Source organism: Eumetopias jubatus, unplaced genomic scaffold (genome assembly GCF_037043125.1).
Source record: "Eumetopias jubatus isolate StellerSeaLion01/CBP00866 unplaced genomic scaffold, mEumJub1_p1.0 scaffold_9, whole genome shotgun sequence".
Taxonomy (NCBI): domain Eukaryota; kingdom Metazoa; phylum Chordata; class Mammalia; order Carnivora; family Otariidae; genus Eumetopias; species Eumetopias jubatus.
In genome coordinates, this window is record NW_028274815.1 from 113,345,536 (window position 1) to 113,364,608 (window position 19,073).

General features: G+C 48.8%; 1 protein-coding gene across 4 annotated transcripts; it reads left to right on the top strand.

The window, feature by feature from the left end:
• The first annotated feature begins 1,213 nt into the window (after window positions 1-1,213).
• TBC1D20 (TBC1 domain family member 20) lies at window positions 1,214-17,428 on the top strand. 4 transcript variants are annotated; one of them, XM_028118719.2, is made up of 9 exons: window positions 1,215-1,431; window positions 2,852-2,952; window positions 7,852-8,037; window positions 10,097-10,177; window positions 12,462-12,648; window positions 12,821-12,922; window positions 13,823-13,964; window positions 14,726-14,913; window positions 15,182-17,428. In XM_028118719.2, exons 3-9 carry the CDS (start codon window positions 7,938-7,940, stop codon window positions 15,435-15,437), a joined length of 1,056 nt encoding a protein of 351 aa, XP_027974520.1. In that variant the 5' UTR covers window positions 1,215-1,431; window positions 2,852-2,952; window positions 7,852-7,937; the 3' UTR covers window positions 15,438-17,428. The 4 variants fall into 4 exon arrangements, with proteins under 4 accessions (XP_027974516.1, XP_027974520.1, XP_027974519.1 ...); XM_028118718.2 differs by having other exon boundaries at window positions 2,855-2,999; XM_028118717.2 differs by having other exon boundaries at window positions 2,855-2,952.
• The last annotated feature ends 1,645 nt before the right edge of the window (window positions 17,429-19,073 follow it).

Sequence of the window (19,073 nt, forward strand, 5' to 3'; positions counted from 1 at the left end):
AGCACTGGCCTGCTCTGGGTAAGGACCATGAATAGTTGAACAAACAAAAGGGTTCAATAATCTCTATTTTGTGATTTGGGGTCTTTCAAGATATTCATACTTCCTGGTGTCCTGGGCCCCCTGGCAAGCCAGCCTAGCAGGCCCTAGCTCACCTATAGGTTCCAAGCCCGGGCCACAGGGCAATGGGTATTGTCCATCACAACGTTCAAATGATAGGCTAGTTTCTGTTGGCCTGGGAAGGCTTTTTTAAATTCCCATCTGCCACCTAGTACTCCTTTAAAAGAGAGAGTGCATGGCGAATTATGAGGCGAAATGACTGGCATTCCTGGTCATGCTGTCCTTAGAGCTTCATGGTGATGAACTGTAATTAGACAATATGCTGTTCAGAGATGGGGTACCAGCCTAGGACAAGAACTTGTTATCTCCACTGGGACAGCTTGTTCCAGTTGCTGAGCATTTGACAGTAGCTTTTCCCTCTCCCTTTTCCCGGAGAGCTAGCCACTCCCTTGTTTAGAGGGCGAGAGTTGGCCCAAGCCTTGCAAGGACCTAGAGTTGTGATGGGGAGGAGAGCAGGTCACTGTCTCATCCGTACCGCAGGCAAGAATCGAGCTGTGTCCCTGTGCCCCACACTCCATCATGAATGTCAGCTTCTAGGCTTTTCCATGTTCAAAGACCTGATAAGATGGGTGCTCATTTTGGGTGAGTGGCCATTTTTGTACCACTCGAAGGGGAACGGCTCACATAACGGTCTATGTAAAAGGCATTTTCTGGCCTTGAGCAGTGCACAACCTGTGGAGCTGTATGCAATGGTTCTACTGAACCCTTAAGTCGCCAAGTATGACGACAGGAGCTCGTGTGAGGAGGTGAGATGCTGGTAAAATTCTTGGTAAACAAAAATAATGGCTCATAATTGTGGAGCAGTTACTATATGCTTCTAAATATTCTAGGCACTTTCCCAATAATTCCGTGAGTTCAGTACTTTTATCATCATCAGTATCATTTTACAGATAAGAAAAGCAAAAGAAATGGCAAAATCTGGTCCTGAACACACTTTCTCAAATGTGCCCGCCACGCTCTATAGTTCACACAGAACTACCTGGCGCGCTGCCCGCGCTCTTCCTCTCGCTTCTTAGGGCGCCTGCGCGTGTGTCCCCGCGACCGCCTTCCGCCTGGCGTAGCGGCCGGTCACGTGCCGGCACGGGGGCGGGAGCCCGCGCGGGACGCCTGCGCGCCTGCGCGCCGCGGGCTGACCGATTCTACCCTGTCCGGCGGAGCCGGCTCTGGGTCCCGCGGCCATAGCCGCGTCTTCTCTCAGCTGTGCCACCAGCCGGGGCTCGGGCCCGGGCCCGGGCCCCCGGGACATGGCCCTCCGGAGTGCGCAGGGTGACGGCCCCACCTCCAGCCGCTGGGACGGTGGCGCGGAGAAGACAGGTACGGAAGCCGGCGGGGGCGCCGAGGAGCGACCTTCGGGGACGGCCCGAGGGGCAGGGGCGGCCCTGCGGGGGGTAGGCAGGGGACAGCTGTCGGAGGAGGGGCCCCGGGCGCAGGCGGCGTCCGGGGGGTGGGGGGGCCCCCGAGGGACCGCGCGGGGTGTGCCCAGCGCCGCAGGCTGAGGTCGGGACGGCGGGAGAGGAAAAGGGTGGTGGGCCCGGTCATGTCTGAAAGGGAAGCGATCCTGGAGTTGGGGAGTCAGCGGATGCTGAGACCAGAGGAACCCTGCTGGCCGACTCGCGTGCCCCGTGCGAAGGACTGGCGGGGGATCTGGTCCGGCTTCGTCACGTCTGGGGAGAACTGGGTCTCCCGGAGAACTGAGGCCGAGCCTCCACCCCCGGCCCGAGGCTGTCTGGCCACGTCCGCACACTGCTGGTGCCTCCTCCCTAGTTGTAAGGCCCGTTTCCCAAACTTCATTCATCTCTCGCCGGCTTAATTTACGCGGTGAACGTGCTCCACTTACTTCTTTTAATTGCCATAAAAATCCAGCCTTTTAAAAACGTACAGTTCACTGGTTCTTAGCACATTTACGGTGTTGTGCAATCATAGCCACTGTCTGATTCCAGAACATTTCTAATTCCAAAAAGAAACCCCCATCACTCTCCATTCTCTAGTCTCCGCAGCTCCTGGCAGCCACTAATCTACTTTCTGTCTCGATGCTGTGCCACCTAATTTAACATTACTTAATTGTGTAGAAGAAAGCGATTCTCCCAAATTTTTATAGTTTCATACTAAGCAGTAATTTCTATGAAATCATCGTTTCGTTGTGCACTGTTTTTGAATGTTTTACATACAGTTAAAACGGCGCTTAGAATTATTGTTTACTCTGTACCAAGGAAAATAATCCTTTCCCCCTAAGAAGGTAGCTTTCCCATTTTTCCGTCCCCTGTTGGGTGCTGCCCATAACAGAGCCAGCCACCTATGCAACCCACATTTTTGGTGAAGCACCTGGTGTCCACATCTTGTTTCTCTGGGCTCATTTTCTGTTATCTTCCTTTCCTCCTGTTCACTCCTCATATTACTTCTTTGGGCCCTTTGGCCTTGTAACCCTTTGCTGGTGTTTTTGTACGACATCTGTCCTCATGGCATAGTGCCCCAAGCAGTATGGTTTTGTGACCTGTTGTAGTGTGGCTGTGCCTAGGTTGTGAGACTTTAACCCAGTTTCCTTGGTTTTGCTTCTCTGGAAGGAATTTAGAGATGAGAGTTTTGCTTTTAATCATATTGGAGAATTGTTGGCAAAGTTACTAATACTGGAATCCCTCCTTTGTAGACTTTATGATCAGATTGGTTTACTCTCTAGAATATTTTTCTTTATTGTTGGGGTAAAGCAGTTTTTTGTTTTGTTTTGTTTTGTTTTAAGTAGGCTCCACGGAGCCCAACAGGGGCCTCGAACTCACCAACCTGAGATCAAGACCTGAACTGATATCAAGAGTCGGATGCTTAACTGACTGAGCCACCCAGGTGCCCCAAGCAGTTTTTCTTAATACATGCTTGTCTTCATGTTTCAGGTAGTTAATGGATCTCTGCTAATTTGGATACTGTTTGTTGAAACTAATTAGGACTTCCAGAAACAGAGGTTACTTTGTTTTGTTTTTAGTAGGAACCTTACTTGAGTAAGGTAAGGTTTTCCTCTCCCACTCTTTATCTGGTACAGGTATGAAGTTTAAACATAAAATTTTAAGAAAATTTCCAGTGTCAGCATTAGAAGTTCAAGGGATGGGACAGGAAGTGTCTGTTTGGGGGACTCTGTGTCCCCTCTGGCTGGGTCTTCCATTGTTTTGATTTAGGCTGAGTGGACGTTAATTTTACTGTTTTCCTGAGAATCCCAAGAATAGGTCTATGATTTTTCTCTTTCTGAGGTGATACTAGTCGTTCAGCTGAGACTCTTGCTAACCTTTTCTTCCTTGTTGTATAGGCCTACAGTTGTCCTTATCACTCTGTAATTCGTACATCTCTAGTGCACTTGAGTTTTCTGTTTTCTCCCCCTTTTTTACATCACAATGAGAGCCTATATATTAGGGGCAATAAATTTTTGTTGAAGCGGGGAATGGCACACATAGTGTGCCTTCCTCATCTGCCACTACCATTCAATCACTAGATTGTGGGGTTGATAGTGGAGCCTAAACAGACAGCAGCTAAAGTCCACATTTGAACGGTATCCTATTTTGGGAAGTACCAGTAGCTTTAGAAAGAGGCCAAAGAGTTTACATATCTATTTAGGGTTTTGCAGTGAGCCTGTCCCTAACAGTAGTGTGGGGGAAAATAATGTCATTTACTATAGGCCACTTTTTCCAGGAACAGTGGCCAAGCCAAATTATTTCTTTTATTCTGCACATATTTGTTGAGTTCCCACAAAGTGCCAAAAACGAGAAGATAGTAGTAAATTTTGAAATGCAGGATTAAAAATAGAATGGGAGGATAGTGTTAGGAGAAATAAGTATGGGAGCTGTGGTTTGAGTTCAGAATTAGTTAAAATTCTGGCCGATTATTTGCCAAAGCATAATGGAAATCCAGCTGATTGCAAACAGTGCTACTGTTACTAGTTAGTGATACTAGCAACAATTTTCCTTTCCCCCAGATTGCCGAATAGCTTACTTGGGAAGAGGGGTGGATATATGTATAAACAATTTGAGAAAATATATCCACACTCTTAGCAAGTAGTTTAATAAGATTTCTAAATGTCAGCTCACCTCAACAATATTCGGTATTATCATTCTAAGTGTTCTTAATTTGTGATGTGTAGAAAGTACAGGGACACTCTGAATTTATTTATTTATTTATTTTTAAAGATTTTATTTATTTATTTGACAGAGAGCACAAGCAGGGGGAGCAGCAGAGGGAGAGGGAGAAGCAGGTTCCGCACTGAGCAGAGAGCCCGGTGTGGGGCTCGATCCCAGGACCCTGGGATCATGACCTGAGCCGAAGGCAGACGCTTAACCAACTGAGCCACCTAGACACCCCAAAATTTAAAAATAAAAATATATATGTGAATAAAATATTTTGATTTTTCTTTCTTTGCTGGAAATTAATCCAATTCCTGCCATATTTTGTCTCAGCCTGTGTTATATAAAAAGTCTTTTCTTCTACATGTCTGCAGTTCCTCTCTGAACACATACAGCCTTCTCTTCCAAAGGATGGCCCTTTGATCCAAAGTTTATTTTGTTTAATTTTATTTATTTGAGAGCGAGAAAGCGGGAGAGCGTGCGCATGAGTGGGGTGAGGGGCAGAGGGAGAGGGATAAGCAGACTCCCCATTGAGCAGGGAGCCCAACACGGGGGGTCGGTCCCAGGACTCCAGGATCATGAACTGAGCCAAAGGCAGATGCTTAACTGACTGAGCCACCCAGGAGCCCCTGATCGAGTTTAAAATTCCTTCCTTGACTTCCTCTTTTTCTTTTTTTTTAATATTTTATTTTTAAGTCACCTCTACACCCAGTGTGGGACTCGAACCCACAACCCCGAGATCAGGAATCACAGGTTCCGTTGACTGAGCCAGCCAGGCGCCCCACCTTGTCTTCCTCTTGAGTGCAGGACAAAACCCAAATTCTTATTGCCCACAGTTCCTGCATCCATCCAGGTTCTGTTTTCTCTCTTTCCCTAACACTTCAGCCGCACAGAATTTTTCTGTTTTCTGGACGCGTTATTTCTTTCATGTGACAAGGCTTTCCACACACTCTTTCCTCTGCCTGGAATGCTTCCTTCAACAGTCTTCCATGTGCAAAGTTTGCTTTAAGAAGAATAGGGGCAGAATAGGGGCGCCTGGGTAGCGCAGTCGGTTAAGCGTCTGCCTTCAGATCAGGTCATGATCCCAGGCTCCTGGGATGGAGCCCCGAGTCAGACTCCCTGCTCAGCAGGGAGCCTGCTTCTCCCTCTCCCTCCCCCTCTGCCTCTCTCTCAAATAAAATCTTTTTGTTTGTTTGTTTGTTTGTTTTTTAAAGATTTATTTATTTATTTGAGAGAGTGAGAATGAGAGAGAGAGTACGTGAGAGGGGTGAGGGCTAGAGGGAGAAGCAGGCTCCCCGCCAAGCAGGGAGCCCGATGTGGGACTCGATCCCGGGACTCCAGGACCATGACCCGAGCCGAAGGCAGTCGCCCAACCAACTGAGCCACCCAGGCGCCCTCTCTCAAATAAAATCTTAAAAAAAATTTTTTTTAACTAAAAAAAGGTGGCAGAATGTATTTTCACTGAAACCTTTCTTGATTGCCCCAGAAGTAGTCATTCTTTCCTCTGGATTTTCATAATTTTTCATGATTCTGTTATATAATAATGTGTCCCTCCCTAATGTGACTCTCTCAAAGGCTGAGGTGTCATATTCATCGTCCTGTCCCCAGTGTAGTACTTATTACAAGTAGCAGCTCATTCAGTGATGGTTGGATAAATGAATGGATAGACTAATGAGCGGGTGGGTAGAAGGAAGGAAGGACACACTCAAGCCAAGAGCTTGAAGCATCTTGGGGCACCTGCGTGGCTCATTCAGTTAAGCAGTGGACTCTTGATTTTGGCTCAGGTTGTGAGATCGAGCCCCACGTTGGGCTCCACGCTCAGTGGGGAGTTTGCTTGAGATTCTTTCTCCCCACCGCCATGCACACGCTCTAAATCAATCAATCAATCTTTAAGAACTTGAAGCATGTTATAAACAAACGTTAGACTAGTTAGGTGCTATGCTAGCAGAGGGAATTGAGACCTGATTTTTCATGATCTCTAGGTAGAGTTACTATTTAATACAGCATCCAAGCTGGGACATTTCTGAGAGTGCAGTTAGCAGGAGGGGTTTACTATGAGTAATTATGCCGGGACTATAGACGTAAACCAGGAATCTCTCAGACAAACTGGAACAGATGGTCACCCTACTAGGTTATCAGGGAAAATAACAGTCTAACCAGGAGAACAGGTTTACCGGGGTGAAGAGTCACCTGTGTTGTATTCCTGTCTGCACCTCCAGGTGCATGTGACTCCAAGCCAGTGATGCCTCTGTTTGTATGGTTTGTATGTCACAGCTGTCATAGGTAACCAGGATCATTACTACCAACTTTCATGGTGTTAATAATGTGCATCTTTGTCATGGGAACAATTTGTAGACTGTCTCAAAATAGGGTATTATTGAGGAAGGCTGCTTAGGGACCCTTCTAAAGCCTACTCTTCCTTCCAGTGTTACCTTCCACTTAACTGTAGGGTCTTGCGCTTTGTATATGCTACATAACTGTTTCTTACATGAGTCTGTTTACTGTTAGATGAAAGGGCCCTGTGTTCCCTGGATCCAAGCCTTTCTTTTGCTCTCTGCCCCACCCCTTGCTTCTTGAAATCCCCTCTTCCTTTAGAAATTGCACTCTTCAGTAAGGCCTTCTCAAGTTAGCCTGACCTACCACAGCCTCTTTGAGTTCTTGGTGTCTGCACATCCGTTTGGGGGGGCAATTATACTACACTGTTTTGTAACATCTCTTTGGTATTGTCCTGTTTAACTTTTATTGTGTTTGCTGTTCCTAATATTAGATATTCTGCACTGAACTGTGAAAGCATATTACCGCATTATTTTCAATAGAAAAATTACAGTAGGATACCCATCAACCACAGACGCTCAGCCAATTCCTTAGAAGGAATTTAAACACAGTAAAATGCCAGTGTAAATCACAAACTATCACATAAGGATGTAAGATGCTTAAAACATTACTTTCTGCTCACATGCAATTAACATGGTGGTCAAGAAACAGTTGCTGTGTGTGCACGATCATGCCTCTCTTACCACCAGCCACACTGGGGACCCAAGTACACCCTTTGATATTCTGCTTTTGAAAATAATCTCTATGTAGGGGTGCCTGGCTGGCTCAGTTGGTAGAGCATGCAACTCTTGATCTCTAGGTCATGAGTTCAGGCCCCACATTGGGCATGGAGCCTACTTTAAAAAAAAAAAGAAAGAAAAAATATCTCTGTAATTCTGAGATGTTACCAGCTGTATTAGCATGTAACGAGAATTTTTTATCATGTGGTTTTATTTTAAAAGTATTAAATTTTGGTGACATGTATATAAACAACAGGAAAAAATTATTATGTAAAGACATATGTATGTTCTGTGAAGTTAGTTATTAAGAAAGAACAAGCATTCTGTTCTATTCCAAAACATTACTAGTGTCAGAAATGCCTGAATTCACTGGGTGTTTATTCTAATGGTAGTCCCTTGCCTGTCACTTATATGGTTTATCTCCTTAGCGTTTTGCACATTATGTACTAATGACATACCTATAGGTCAACTTCAAAAATACCTACTTGTACCTCAAACGAAATCAGGAGATTGAGCGAGCCCTGCACAGAAAATGAGCACGTGCTGAATATGTGCCTGATGCCTTTTCCCCCTTTGTTTTGCAGACTTTAATGCCAAAAGGAAAAAGAAAGTGGCAGAGATACACCAGGCTCTGAACAGTGACCCCACTGATGTGGCCGCCCTTAGACGCATGGCCATCAGTGAAGGAGGGCTTCTGACTGATGAGATCAGGCAGAAAGTGTGGCCCAAGCTCCTCAATGTCAACACCAATGACCCACCTCCTATATCAGGTAATGGTGGTGGGTGGTTGTGAGGGAAATCTGTCTAGGACGCAAGGATAAAAGAACTCCAGGTGGCGCCTGGGTGGCTCAGTTGGTTGGGCGTCTGCTTTCGGCTCAAATCGTGGTCTCGGGGTCCTAAGATCAAGCCCCGCATCGGGCTCCCTGCTCAGTGGGGAGCCTGCCTCTCCCTCTCCCTCTGCCACTTCCCCTGCTTGTGCTCTCTCACTCTCTCTCAAATGAATAAATAAAAATCTTAAAAAAGAAAATAGAAAGAATTCCAGGATCTTTGATTTTTAGGCTCATTTTAAGCCAATAGTAGATGAGCAAATCTAAAGCATTTTAGGACATGTTTGGGCATCCCCTGAAAGTGATAAGTAGAATTTTCTTCAAAAAATGAAATGAGCTTTTATTAGTTTGATGGGTAGCTTTTATTGACTAGGTAGGGGAGTTTATTCTAGTTTCTATATTCACTTAGGGGTGGGTTATAGGAATCTGTATTTTAACAGACAAATGAACTCATTCTGGTGCAGATGAACTCATTTTGAGAAACGCTAGGCCATGGGGAGAGAGAATACCTCTCTGGTCTTTAAGCAAAACAAAACAAAACTTTTTTATTGGGAACTACTAAGACGTTTTGAATTCTGAAGTTCTGTAACAGTAAGAAAAGCCGTTACTGTGGCACCTGGGTGGCTCGGTCGGTTGGGCGTTCGACTCTTGATTTCAGCGCGGGTCTTGATCTCATGGTCATGGGACTGAGCCCCATGTGGGGCTCTGCGCTCCGTGGAGAGTCTGCTTGAGATTCTTTCTCCCTCACTCTCTGCCCCTCCTCCGTGCACACACGTTCACTTACGTGTTCTCTCTCTTTCTAAAACAAATACATAAATCTTGAAAAGAAAAGAAAAGCTGTTCTTTACTAATTTGCAAGGCCAATGAAGTAAAAGCAGTTCCTTGGAATATAGTACAAAATACAAAAAAGTACTGCACAACAGTGAATCCACTTGGTCATTCAGTCACTCAACAAACATTGATTGCTTTTCTGCTATGTACCGCCAAAGTCCAGGTGCTAGAGATCCTTTCACTCGTGTGGCAGATATTAGCTGTGCTCCTGCTGTGTGCCAGGTGCTAGAGGCGGGTCATGCAGCCTCTGCCGATAAGCCCACGGTGCCGAGGTGCAGCCAAGTAGGTGTTAAGTTGCCACTTGTTATTATCTTTGAAACCGGCTGCCTCGGAGCAGTCAGCTTTCGGTTGGAAGGAAAAGACGTCACCACATTCACACTCTAAACCATGAGAGGATGATCTTCTGTCAGATTCCAAACTACCCAGATCTTTACAAGGTGAAGTCTGTGTGTAGGGAAGTGTTACACGTGCTCCTCCGGTAGCTTCGGATTGGGGCTGTGATGGAAATGCGCACTTGTTATATTACCCTTGGTTGGGGTTGAGGGAGATGTGTGCTGGTTCCATTTACAACAGCTAGAGACTGCCTCCTTACTTTCACACTGTGTTGGACTTAATCAGCTGAACACAGGCTCCTATTTGCAGTGTCTTAGTTTTTAGATTTCAGGGTCAAGAGAGGTTAGGTTCTTCTTTGTGTGAGTTTATCTTAATGCTCCTTCCTGAACAGCTCAGTGCTCCCGAGGCTGCAGAGATGTCCAGGTTTTCCAGTGATCTGTGCTTTCCACATTCATGATCTTATTTGATCAGCGTAGTAACATATGGAAGGAGATATCCCCATTTTACCGACGTGCATGTTGAAATTCAGAGCAGTCTCCCAGTGACATGCCAGGAGCAGCCTCCAGTAGGCCCCTGGCTTCCTGACATCTCTGCTGCTCCTTCTGCCTCACCCTGAACACTGCATGTCCCTCCTCTTATGGTCACAGTGACTCGAATGAAACAGCACGTTTGGAACTAAACTGGGGATTCTTCTCCAAATGTTGTGTCTTGTGTCTTGTCCTCTTCAGGAAAAAGCTGAAGGATGTCCTCCGGGCTTCTGATGTCATACCAGAACGTTTTTGCCCCTGATCTGGCTCCCAGACATTCCTGCAGTAACATGTTCCTTTTCCTCCCACAGGGAAGAACCTACGGCAGGGAAGCAAGGACTACCAGCAAGTGCTGCTGGACGTCAGGCGGTCTTTGCGACGGTTCCCGCCTGGTGAGAAGCTCTTTGGGTCCCGCCACCTGGGAGTTCCCGGCCCAGCTGCTTCCAGCCCAGCCCACGGCGTGACCTCAAAGGGGCCCCTGCCTCCTCAGGAGCCCTTTGTACGCTCAGTCTGCAGAGACATTCTCTCCCCGGCTCAGTCACGTTCACACCCCCGCGGCGAAAGCCTGAGCCCAGAGTAATTTCTCTTGGCCTAGAGGTGCTGAATGAAAAACTTAGAGGCTTTTCCCTGATTCAGAGCCACCGAAGAGACTTCATAGGGACCGTTGGAGCCATCGTCTGGCTTTAAATAGCAGATAGGTTTACAAGGGGGCACTAAGAAGAAGTATTCATATCTTCATTTGATTAGATGTGGATGTGAGGGCGATCTGGCTGCGACATCTGTCACCCCATTGATCGCCAGGGTTGATTCAGCTGATCTGGCTGGCTAGGCGGGTGTCCCCTTCCTCCCTCACCGCTCCATGTGCGTCCCTCCCGAAGCTGTGCGCTCGGTTGAAGAGGACGACCTTCCCCGAGAGAGGAGAGGACCGTTCTTCGGTCAGGGGTATACGAGTAGCTGCGCTCCCTGCTAGACCCTCCAAACAAGCTCTCATCTGATTAGATGTATAAATAGGGGTATCCTACCTGTGCCTCTGTTGGGCCCTGGGCTGGAAGGGAAGGAGGCCATTCCCTGCATGTTTTAAAGGGTCTGTTTAGAAATCGCTTCCCATTCCAGGAGGCATGAGAAGAATGACCAACTGTTGTCTCCATGTTCACAGTGAAGGAAGCTGAGCAACAGACCTCGTGTTTATGATCCATTTCTCTTCCTTTGGCAGCCTCACCTTTGTTTAGGTCCACAAAGAAAGGAGAATTGCTAAAAGGGACAAGAGCCTCTAAACCCATTGCCTCACTCTTCCGAAACCATGCTCTGGCTTGGATTTTGCCTCTTAAATCTTGCTTGCACCCCTGCTCATGATTCCTGTGTAGCCGGTAGCCTGCCCGCTTGCTTTTGATAAAAACGTCTGCCCGTGGCCCAGTCCCCTTTCCCTGTCCTGCCGGTTTGGAGGAGACCACACACGCAGGTGCCCTCATTTCCCCCTAGGTAACCTGCTTTTCCTCTGACCCCTTTCTGCCTCTGCCATTTATGGAATGTTGGTCTGTGAGGTTCTTTGTGTGGGCTGCACTTTCCATGTAGTTTCATATTCTTCTTACATCCGTGTTCTTTTGAGCTCAGCTGACCTCTCTTACTCTGAAAATTCAAACAGAGTTTAGTCTTGTTCTCTCACCACTTTGATTACTTTCCCTAACCATAGTAGTTACTTCATTTTCTTTTTATTGGGTCTTTTAGAATAAGCCTTTTTGAGAAGGGGTTTCCAGATATACCTTGGATCAAGATATATTCCTGTGATACTTCGTTTGGTTTAGAGGAGAACATGTAACTCTTTCAAATTTTTTATTTTTATATAATTTCTCATACCTATAGAAAAAGTTGCAAAAATAGGACAAATAATTCCCCAGATGCCTTTTACGCAGATTTCCTACATTATATGTTAATGTTTTACTATATTTGCTTTAGTATTGCTTTGTCTCTCTCCTACACACACACACACATACGCTTTTTTTCCTGAATTATTTAAGAATCAGTACAGACATGGTGTCCCTTTACGCCTAAATATTTCAGGGTGTGGTTCCTAAAAACAAGGCTCTTACATACTCACACGGCACTCAAGAAATCAGCAACATACTGAAAACTAGTGCTACTAACGTGGAGATTTTATTCAGGTCTCACCCTTCAACGGCAGTAAAATCCTTTAAAGGAAAAGGCAATGTGAATGCAAGCAGTTCCCATTCAGTCATCCTACCTCATTAGCCTCCTCGACCCTGGAGTAGTTCCTTTGTGTTTTATGACTCAGTTATTTTTATAAAATTCCCCTCGCTTTGGGTTGCCGAGCTCCTGGAGACGCTCCCCAGCAGCGACCCTGGGGTACTTCCCGGCAGTACCCGGCCGCCGCAGGCGTGCTGTTCCTGCTCCAGGCAGTGTCAGCTGTGACTGGGCTGAGAAGGGGTTGGTGGGCCGGGCCCGCCCCGCCCCGCCCCGCCGTGAGGCTGCTGCTCTGTGGCTCCTTCCTGTGTGCCGAGTAGTATCAGTGTGGGGATTTTAATACGTGTTGCCAAACTGTTCATAACTTATTCTTTTTATTAAACACTTGGCAAATCCTTTGCTGACCGTCTTCGCCCCTCCTTGTTAGCAGGATGCTCAGTGTGTTCAGGGGCATCTCCCCTCGTCTTCCCTCCCCAGGCATGCCGGAGAAGCAGAGAGAGGGGCTCCAGGAAGAGCTGATCGACATCATCCTCCTCATCTTGGAGCGGAACCCTCAGCTGCACTACTACCAGGGTTACCACGACATCGTGGTCACGTTTCTGCTGGTGGTAGGCGAGAAGCTGACACCGTCCCTGGTAGAAAAATTGTCTACCCACCACCTCAGGTACCAGCGCAGAGGAATACAAGAGGATGTGGGATCCCTCCTCAAGCCCCCCTGGGGACCACTCCTCAGCCCGTTTGCTAGTCTCTTTCCAGTGGTGGGAACCCTGTTCTACCCCCTCGGCCCTGATCTGAGCATTTGGTCTGACCAAGCTCATTGAATTGTCTCCGTCCAGGGATTTCATGGATCCAACAATGGACAACACCAAGCATATATTAAACTATCTGATGCCCATCATTGACCAGGTGAATCCAGAGCTCCATGACTTCATGCAGTGGTATGTATACGTTTCCATTTGTGTACACGCTTGCACACGCACACCCACACCCCTTTGACTTTCTCCTGGCCCTGGTCTCTTCCTCACAAGTCCAGCTCAATTGCACCACCATTGTATGTTGACAGGCGTTAAGTTTTTCCAGATTGTCCTTTCTGTTCGCCAGTGAGCTGGATAATTCAGGTCTGTACAGTCTGGGAGCACTTTTTTGGGTACTGTGCTCTTGTGGGGATACGAGAGATGTACAGCACATGCCCTTGAGGAGGTTACATTTGGTGGGGAGGGCTGGGGAGGTGAGTATGCCGAGGTGGACTTTGAGGTTATTGCTTCAGGAAAAGGACATACTACTGTAGGATCCCGAATCGAGAAGGACAAGGCCATCCGTGGGTTGTTTTATTCTCTAGGTTCCAAGGAGAAGAAATATTTCTTTGCAAATCTTATATGATTTTTTTCTCTTCTGTGTAATTGGAAATGAGTCCTTGGGCCAACACCTCACCCCCCCCCTTTTTTTTTAATGTCTGTGTCTTAAGATGTTTCAGTCATCTCACGTTAACTGAACAATTAATACAGTTGTGTCTTTAAGCCTGAGAATATGTGCAAACCATGGTATCGTTCTGTGAAAACAGACTTCTTCTTCCTGTTATTGACACTGGTTAGCCATTAGGACAGCAGCCAGCGAGATAAGGCAACCAGGACCCCATCATAGTATTAGTGTCATGATGGTGGGTATGTTTTAAGGATTTTGTATTCGGTGAGAAGATGCTGAATTCCTAGGGGGCTGAATTTTCCAGAGAGTGTATCTCCCAAATTCTTTCTTAATAAGCACCGAGGACAAAGATGTCCCAGGGAGCGGAGAGGGACAGCCTGTCAGGGAACCTAATGTCTGGATTTCCTTGCTCCTAGTGCCGAGGTGGGAACCATCTTTGCCCTCAGCTGGCTCATCACCTGGTTTGGGCATGTCCTGTCTGACTTCAGGCACGTCGTGCGGTTATACGACTTCTTCCTGGCCTGCCACCCGCTGATGCCCATTTACTTTGCAGCCGTGGTAGGTACAGGCCACAAGCCAGCAGCTAGGTTCCCCATCACCCATTCCAACTCAATCGTTTTCCCTCAAGGGAGACCAGGTGATTTTGGAAAGATGGGAAAGAGCATTTCCCAGACTGGTGCCCCTGGACGCCGCTCTGTGCAATGTGAATGGGAGTGTTATGGGGAAAGAAAAGGCTCTGTGTAAAAATAGGATTGGGAAATGCTTGGTTAAACCAAGTTAAAGAGATCTGTTTCCTGCATGATTCTTCTGAAACTTTAAAATGCTCATGTGCATAATGAATTGTCCATGTTCCTCTTGACATCCCCCGGAACTAGTGTAGACTGCCAGCTCCAGGCCAGGGAGGGAGAAGGTGCAGTACGACGACAGGGGGGACACTGGCAGGGCTTGATGGGCTTCCCGTTCCATGGAGGTGCCTTCACTGCTCTTGAGAGGGGAGCAAGCCTGTTCTTTCTACTGCTTTGAACCATTTTTTTCTGTGTGGGAGCTCCAGGAGTCTCCCTGTGAGCCCTTTTCTTCTCTTCCTCCTAAAAGAACCTCTTTCATTTTGTTGGTCGGCCTTCCGCATCCTGGGGTGGAAGTCTGCCTGTAGCAGGAAGGGCCAGCCCCCTGGGAAAAGCATACATACGTTATTCCTTCCTAGATGGATACAAGAGTCTGCTGTCTGTTACCGATTTAAATTCATCTCTAAGGAGAATGACGTGCAAGCGGCGAAGGCCCTGCTTGTCCCGGTCTCTGATGCAAGGCCTTGCTCCCCACAGATCGTGTTGTATCGAGAGCAGGAAGTCCTGGATTGTGACTGTGACATGGCCTCGGTCCACCACCTGTTGTCCCAGATCCCTCAGGACCTGCCCTATGAGACCCTGATCAGCAGAGCTGGAGACCTGTTTGTTCAGTTTCCCCCGTCCGAACTTGCGCGGGAGGCATCTGCCCAACAGCAGGCCGAGAAGTGAGTGAGGCGGAGGCTCTGGTTGACCTGGGGGTGTCTGTGGGTGAGCAGAAGTGGTGGAGGATTGTGTCTGCCGGGCGCCGGGCTGGGGGATGTCTCCAGAGATCTAAGCTCCAGCCAGCAGAATCCCTACCTCAGTCTTCACGGCTCTTTATCCAGAAGAGCCTTGTGAGCAGTGGACGGCTCTGCCCTCAGCCTCTGTGATAATCCCGTTTTTCTGTCTCTTCTTTCATTGCATGTCCTTCTTCTGTCTCCTCCGCCTCTGCAGGACAGCCGCCTCTACCTTCAAAGACTTTGAGCTGGCATCAGCCCAGCAGAGGCCTGACACGGTGCTGCGGCAGCGGTTTCGGGGATTCCTGCGACCTGAGGATCGAACGAAAGACGTCCTGACCAAACCAAGGACCAACCGCTTTGTGAAGCTGGCGGTGATGGGGCTGACGGTGGCACTTGGAGCGGCCGCCCTGGCTGTGGTGAAAAGTGCCTTGGAGTGGGCCCCCAAGTTCCAGCTGCAGCTGTTCCCCTAAATGCCAGGGAGGGCGCTGCCTCCTCCATTACGTTGAGGTTTCACCCTTCCATGGAAGGATTGGGAGGGGGTGGAATTTCCTTTATTAAAAGGGTTTCTGTCAAGGGTTTTCTATTCCTGCCAGGCCCCCACCCTGCCTGCCCATGGCTCACCTTTGCTCCAGAGCCCACTGGCACCTGAGAGCTGCGCTCGGAGGCCGAGCCAGGCCGCGGGCCTCCTCTCCCTCCCCACCGCCCTGCCCCTGCGCTGCCCGCTGCCGCCTCTTGGCGGTGGGCACCAGGGGTTTCTTGAGCTGCCCGTGGCCCTGGGAACCCACCGGGCCTGGTTACTGGGGACCTTCTTAGCTGCCCCGTAGCAAGTAAGCTGGGCCACCAAGGGCCCTCCTCGCGGTGCCTCCTGTTCCGTCTGCTGCCACTGGCCTGAGGAGGAAGGAGCTGCTGCCGTGGGAGTTAGACCTTGGAACCGAGGCGAGGGACAGAGGCTGCTAGCCGGGTGCAAGATCGGCCCCTCTCGAGAGCAGCTCCCTTAGCTGGTCAGAAATCAGACAGATGTGAAGTAGGTTACTAGGTAAATCCTATCTATTTTCAGCCTAGAAATCACTTGGGCATTTCCAGTCAAACAGGAAGGAATGTGAGGTTGCAGGGCCCAGATGTAACCTGGTTTTGCCTGCCTTCTTTTTCCTCCCTGTTCTCTCACAAGCCACACGATGTTGCTTTTAAAGGACACTTTTATTACTCTTTTTAGAATTACATATACACCCAACATGTAAAGTACCCTCACTCTGAAAATGATAGTTCCTTCACAGGAAAAACGGTCCTCATCAGCAAGATGAGCTTCTAAGACCCTGAAGTTTCCTTTCTCCTCGACTGTTGAACGTCTCACTTGAGCTAGAGCCGCTGTGTGTTTACAGCCCCGCACTTCCAGAGCGCCCACGGGCCCACTCTCCTTCCTTCCTCTTCTCCTCAGACCACTGTTCTCCCAAGTAGGCACCCACTCGCTCCTACCTTGGCTTCGTTTGGGGGATTCAGTTTATCTTCTCAACTGCTGGTCTCTCCTTCCTGGTTGGAAATGTCATTGGAGACTTGTCAGCAACCAGAAGGAACACACCAGCCTGAAGAGTATGGGAGAAGCTGAGAACAGCCAGCTCCCGCCCCAAGCTTCTGGAGGAGTCTCCAGGCCTTCGGGGACAAGACGGATCATTCAGTCCTTCTGGACCACTTTTCTTGTAAGCGAAACCAAGTTTGTTTGAGGTTAACTCTGGCTTGAAAAAAAAGTGCCTTTTGCTGCTTTAAAGAATTGAGGTGTAGAGTATGAAGCAGCCATGTACTTTCATTTTCCTGTCTCTTGGGCACTGTTCTCTTGGCAGGTGTTTTCTTAAAGGGAACGTGCCAGAAGTCCTGTCCCTTAGCATACCGAGACGGCAGAGTGGGGGGCACTTAGTACGCCAGGCAGCCGGCAGGCCCAGGGCAGTGAGGGGTCTCTACGGCGAGTCACGTGAAGTGACACTAAGCACTTTAAAACAAAAGGTTAAAGTGATGGGTCATTCTCTGTAGCAGGAGTCCCACTTGGGGTAAGCGTAATGTGGATGGATTAATCTAGACAGTGATGGAGACATGAAGACAAAGGAAATTCTTCCAGGACCCGGTCCCAGGCTTCTCCCCCGGCAAGCTTGTCCCCTTGCCGCCTTCACAGATGCACAGCTCCCCTGCCGCAGCGCTGGGGCCTAAATGCTGAAGGAATTGATGGGCAAGAGGGGCGGAGGGGCATAGGATCACAGGCTTTGGATCCCAGAAGGCAAGTGGCACAGGCTTCTGTTGTAGCCTTAGGAGGGGGTTCATTTGTTTTGTAGCTTTGCTGACATTGGGATTCTCCCTGCCAACGAGAAGAAAGCATTATCCTTTTACCTTCAGGTGGTTTACTATTCTGTAAAGAATATGTGTAAATAGTTTGTACAGAACCCTGTATAAAATAAACAGCCATATGTGGTTACTAGTCAGTCTCCTGACATTCCGTCCTGTGCTCCCTCACGTCCCGCTCCTGGCCTGGGACTGTGCTGGAGTCTAGGGACTCTTGGGTGGCCTTGACTTACGTGGAGAGCTTGGGGAACACCTGCAGTCCTGTTTCTACTTCACCTGCAAGAGGTACGACCTACCCGTTCCAGGTACTGCCCGGGGGCACTGGCCCCAGTTAGGCAGTGCAAGTGACGTGGGACATTGGTCCAGGGGGATCTTGCCTGTTTTCCGCATACTTCTGGGGATGCCTTAGGCTCTAAAGGCGGACATTTGGTTTGGGAACCTAATCAGTCTGATGTGAAGGCAACTTTATCTCCACATGTAATTCCCATCCCCAGAGGAGCTGCTGAGAGCGGTTCTTGCCAAGCTCTTCCCACACCTCTTAACTGCCAGCCATTGGGTAGTGGGAACCCAGAGCAGTGCCTTGAGCATGGGGCCATCTTGGAGGCAAGAATCCATGTTGTCTGGGACATGTTTTGATGCTTCCCTGGCCCAGAGTGGGGGTGTGAGGGCACCCAAGCCGGACAGGCATCACTCAGCTCTTGGACCGTGTCCCACCACCCTAGGCCAGCACACACACCACCCCACCCCCCCCCGTGCTGCCCCCTCGTTTGACGCTCATGGAGTCCACAGGGCTGGCCAGGACACCGCCCTGCCTCCGGGAGCTCACACACCAGACAGTTGCACTGAACAAGCAGGTTGCTCTGAGTGGCAAATTTGGTGGTGGTTTTGTCGAGTTGATGGTTGACTATGGAGAAGTTTTGGTAATTAGAACGTTGAAGGAAGTACATGTGTGATATGATAAATACTTGGGTTTTGTCCCCAGTTCCCCTAACAGCCTGGGAATTTCCCGATGGGAGTGTCTTTGGTTGTTCACAATGATTCCCTTTTGATTCCAGGTGAGTTTATGCTAATGAGGTGACAAGGTAGGGCGACTGGAGAGTTCCGGGAATGGGCAGGTCAGCAGAAAGACCAAGTGATTGGAGGGTGGGACTTCCAGCCCCTCCCAGACCCCCAGGGAGGGGAGGAGATCCTGGGGAGCCATGGCTACACAACACAAACTCTGGACCAGAGATCTCGCAAAGCTTCTGGGTGGACACCTCAAGGTGCTGGGAGGGTAATGCTCCCAGAGGGGGCTTGGGGGCACCGCACCTCCCTCCCCCACGCCTTGGCCTATGCATCCCTTCCATATTACTGTTTGCAGAGTTGTATCCTTTATAGTAAATCCGTAAAGGTTAGTGAAGTTGTTCTGAGTTCTGTGAGCCCTTCTAGCCAAGTATTGAACCTGAGGGGGTGTCGTGGAAACCCCTGAATTTGTGGTTGGCCGGGCAGAAATGTGGGCACCCCGGGCACCCCATTTGTGGCTGGCATCTGAGGGGGGGCAGGCTCGTGGAACTGAGCCCTTTAACCTGTGGGGTCTGATGCTACTTCCCGGTAGTTATGTCAGAATCGAGTTGAATTGTTGGGCCGGGAGCTGTTGGAGAATTGGGGCAATGGGGTCAGAAAATGCCACACGATACTTAAGGTGGAGGGGAAATTGTGTGAAAACAGCTGAATAAAAAGTGTGCCCGTCTCGTAGACAAACGGAGTGGGTCGTGCCAGCGCGAGGGGACCTGCGGTTGAGG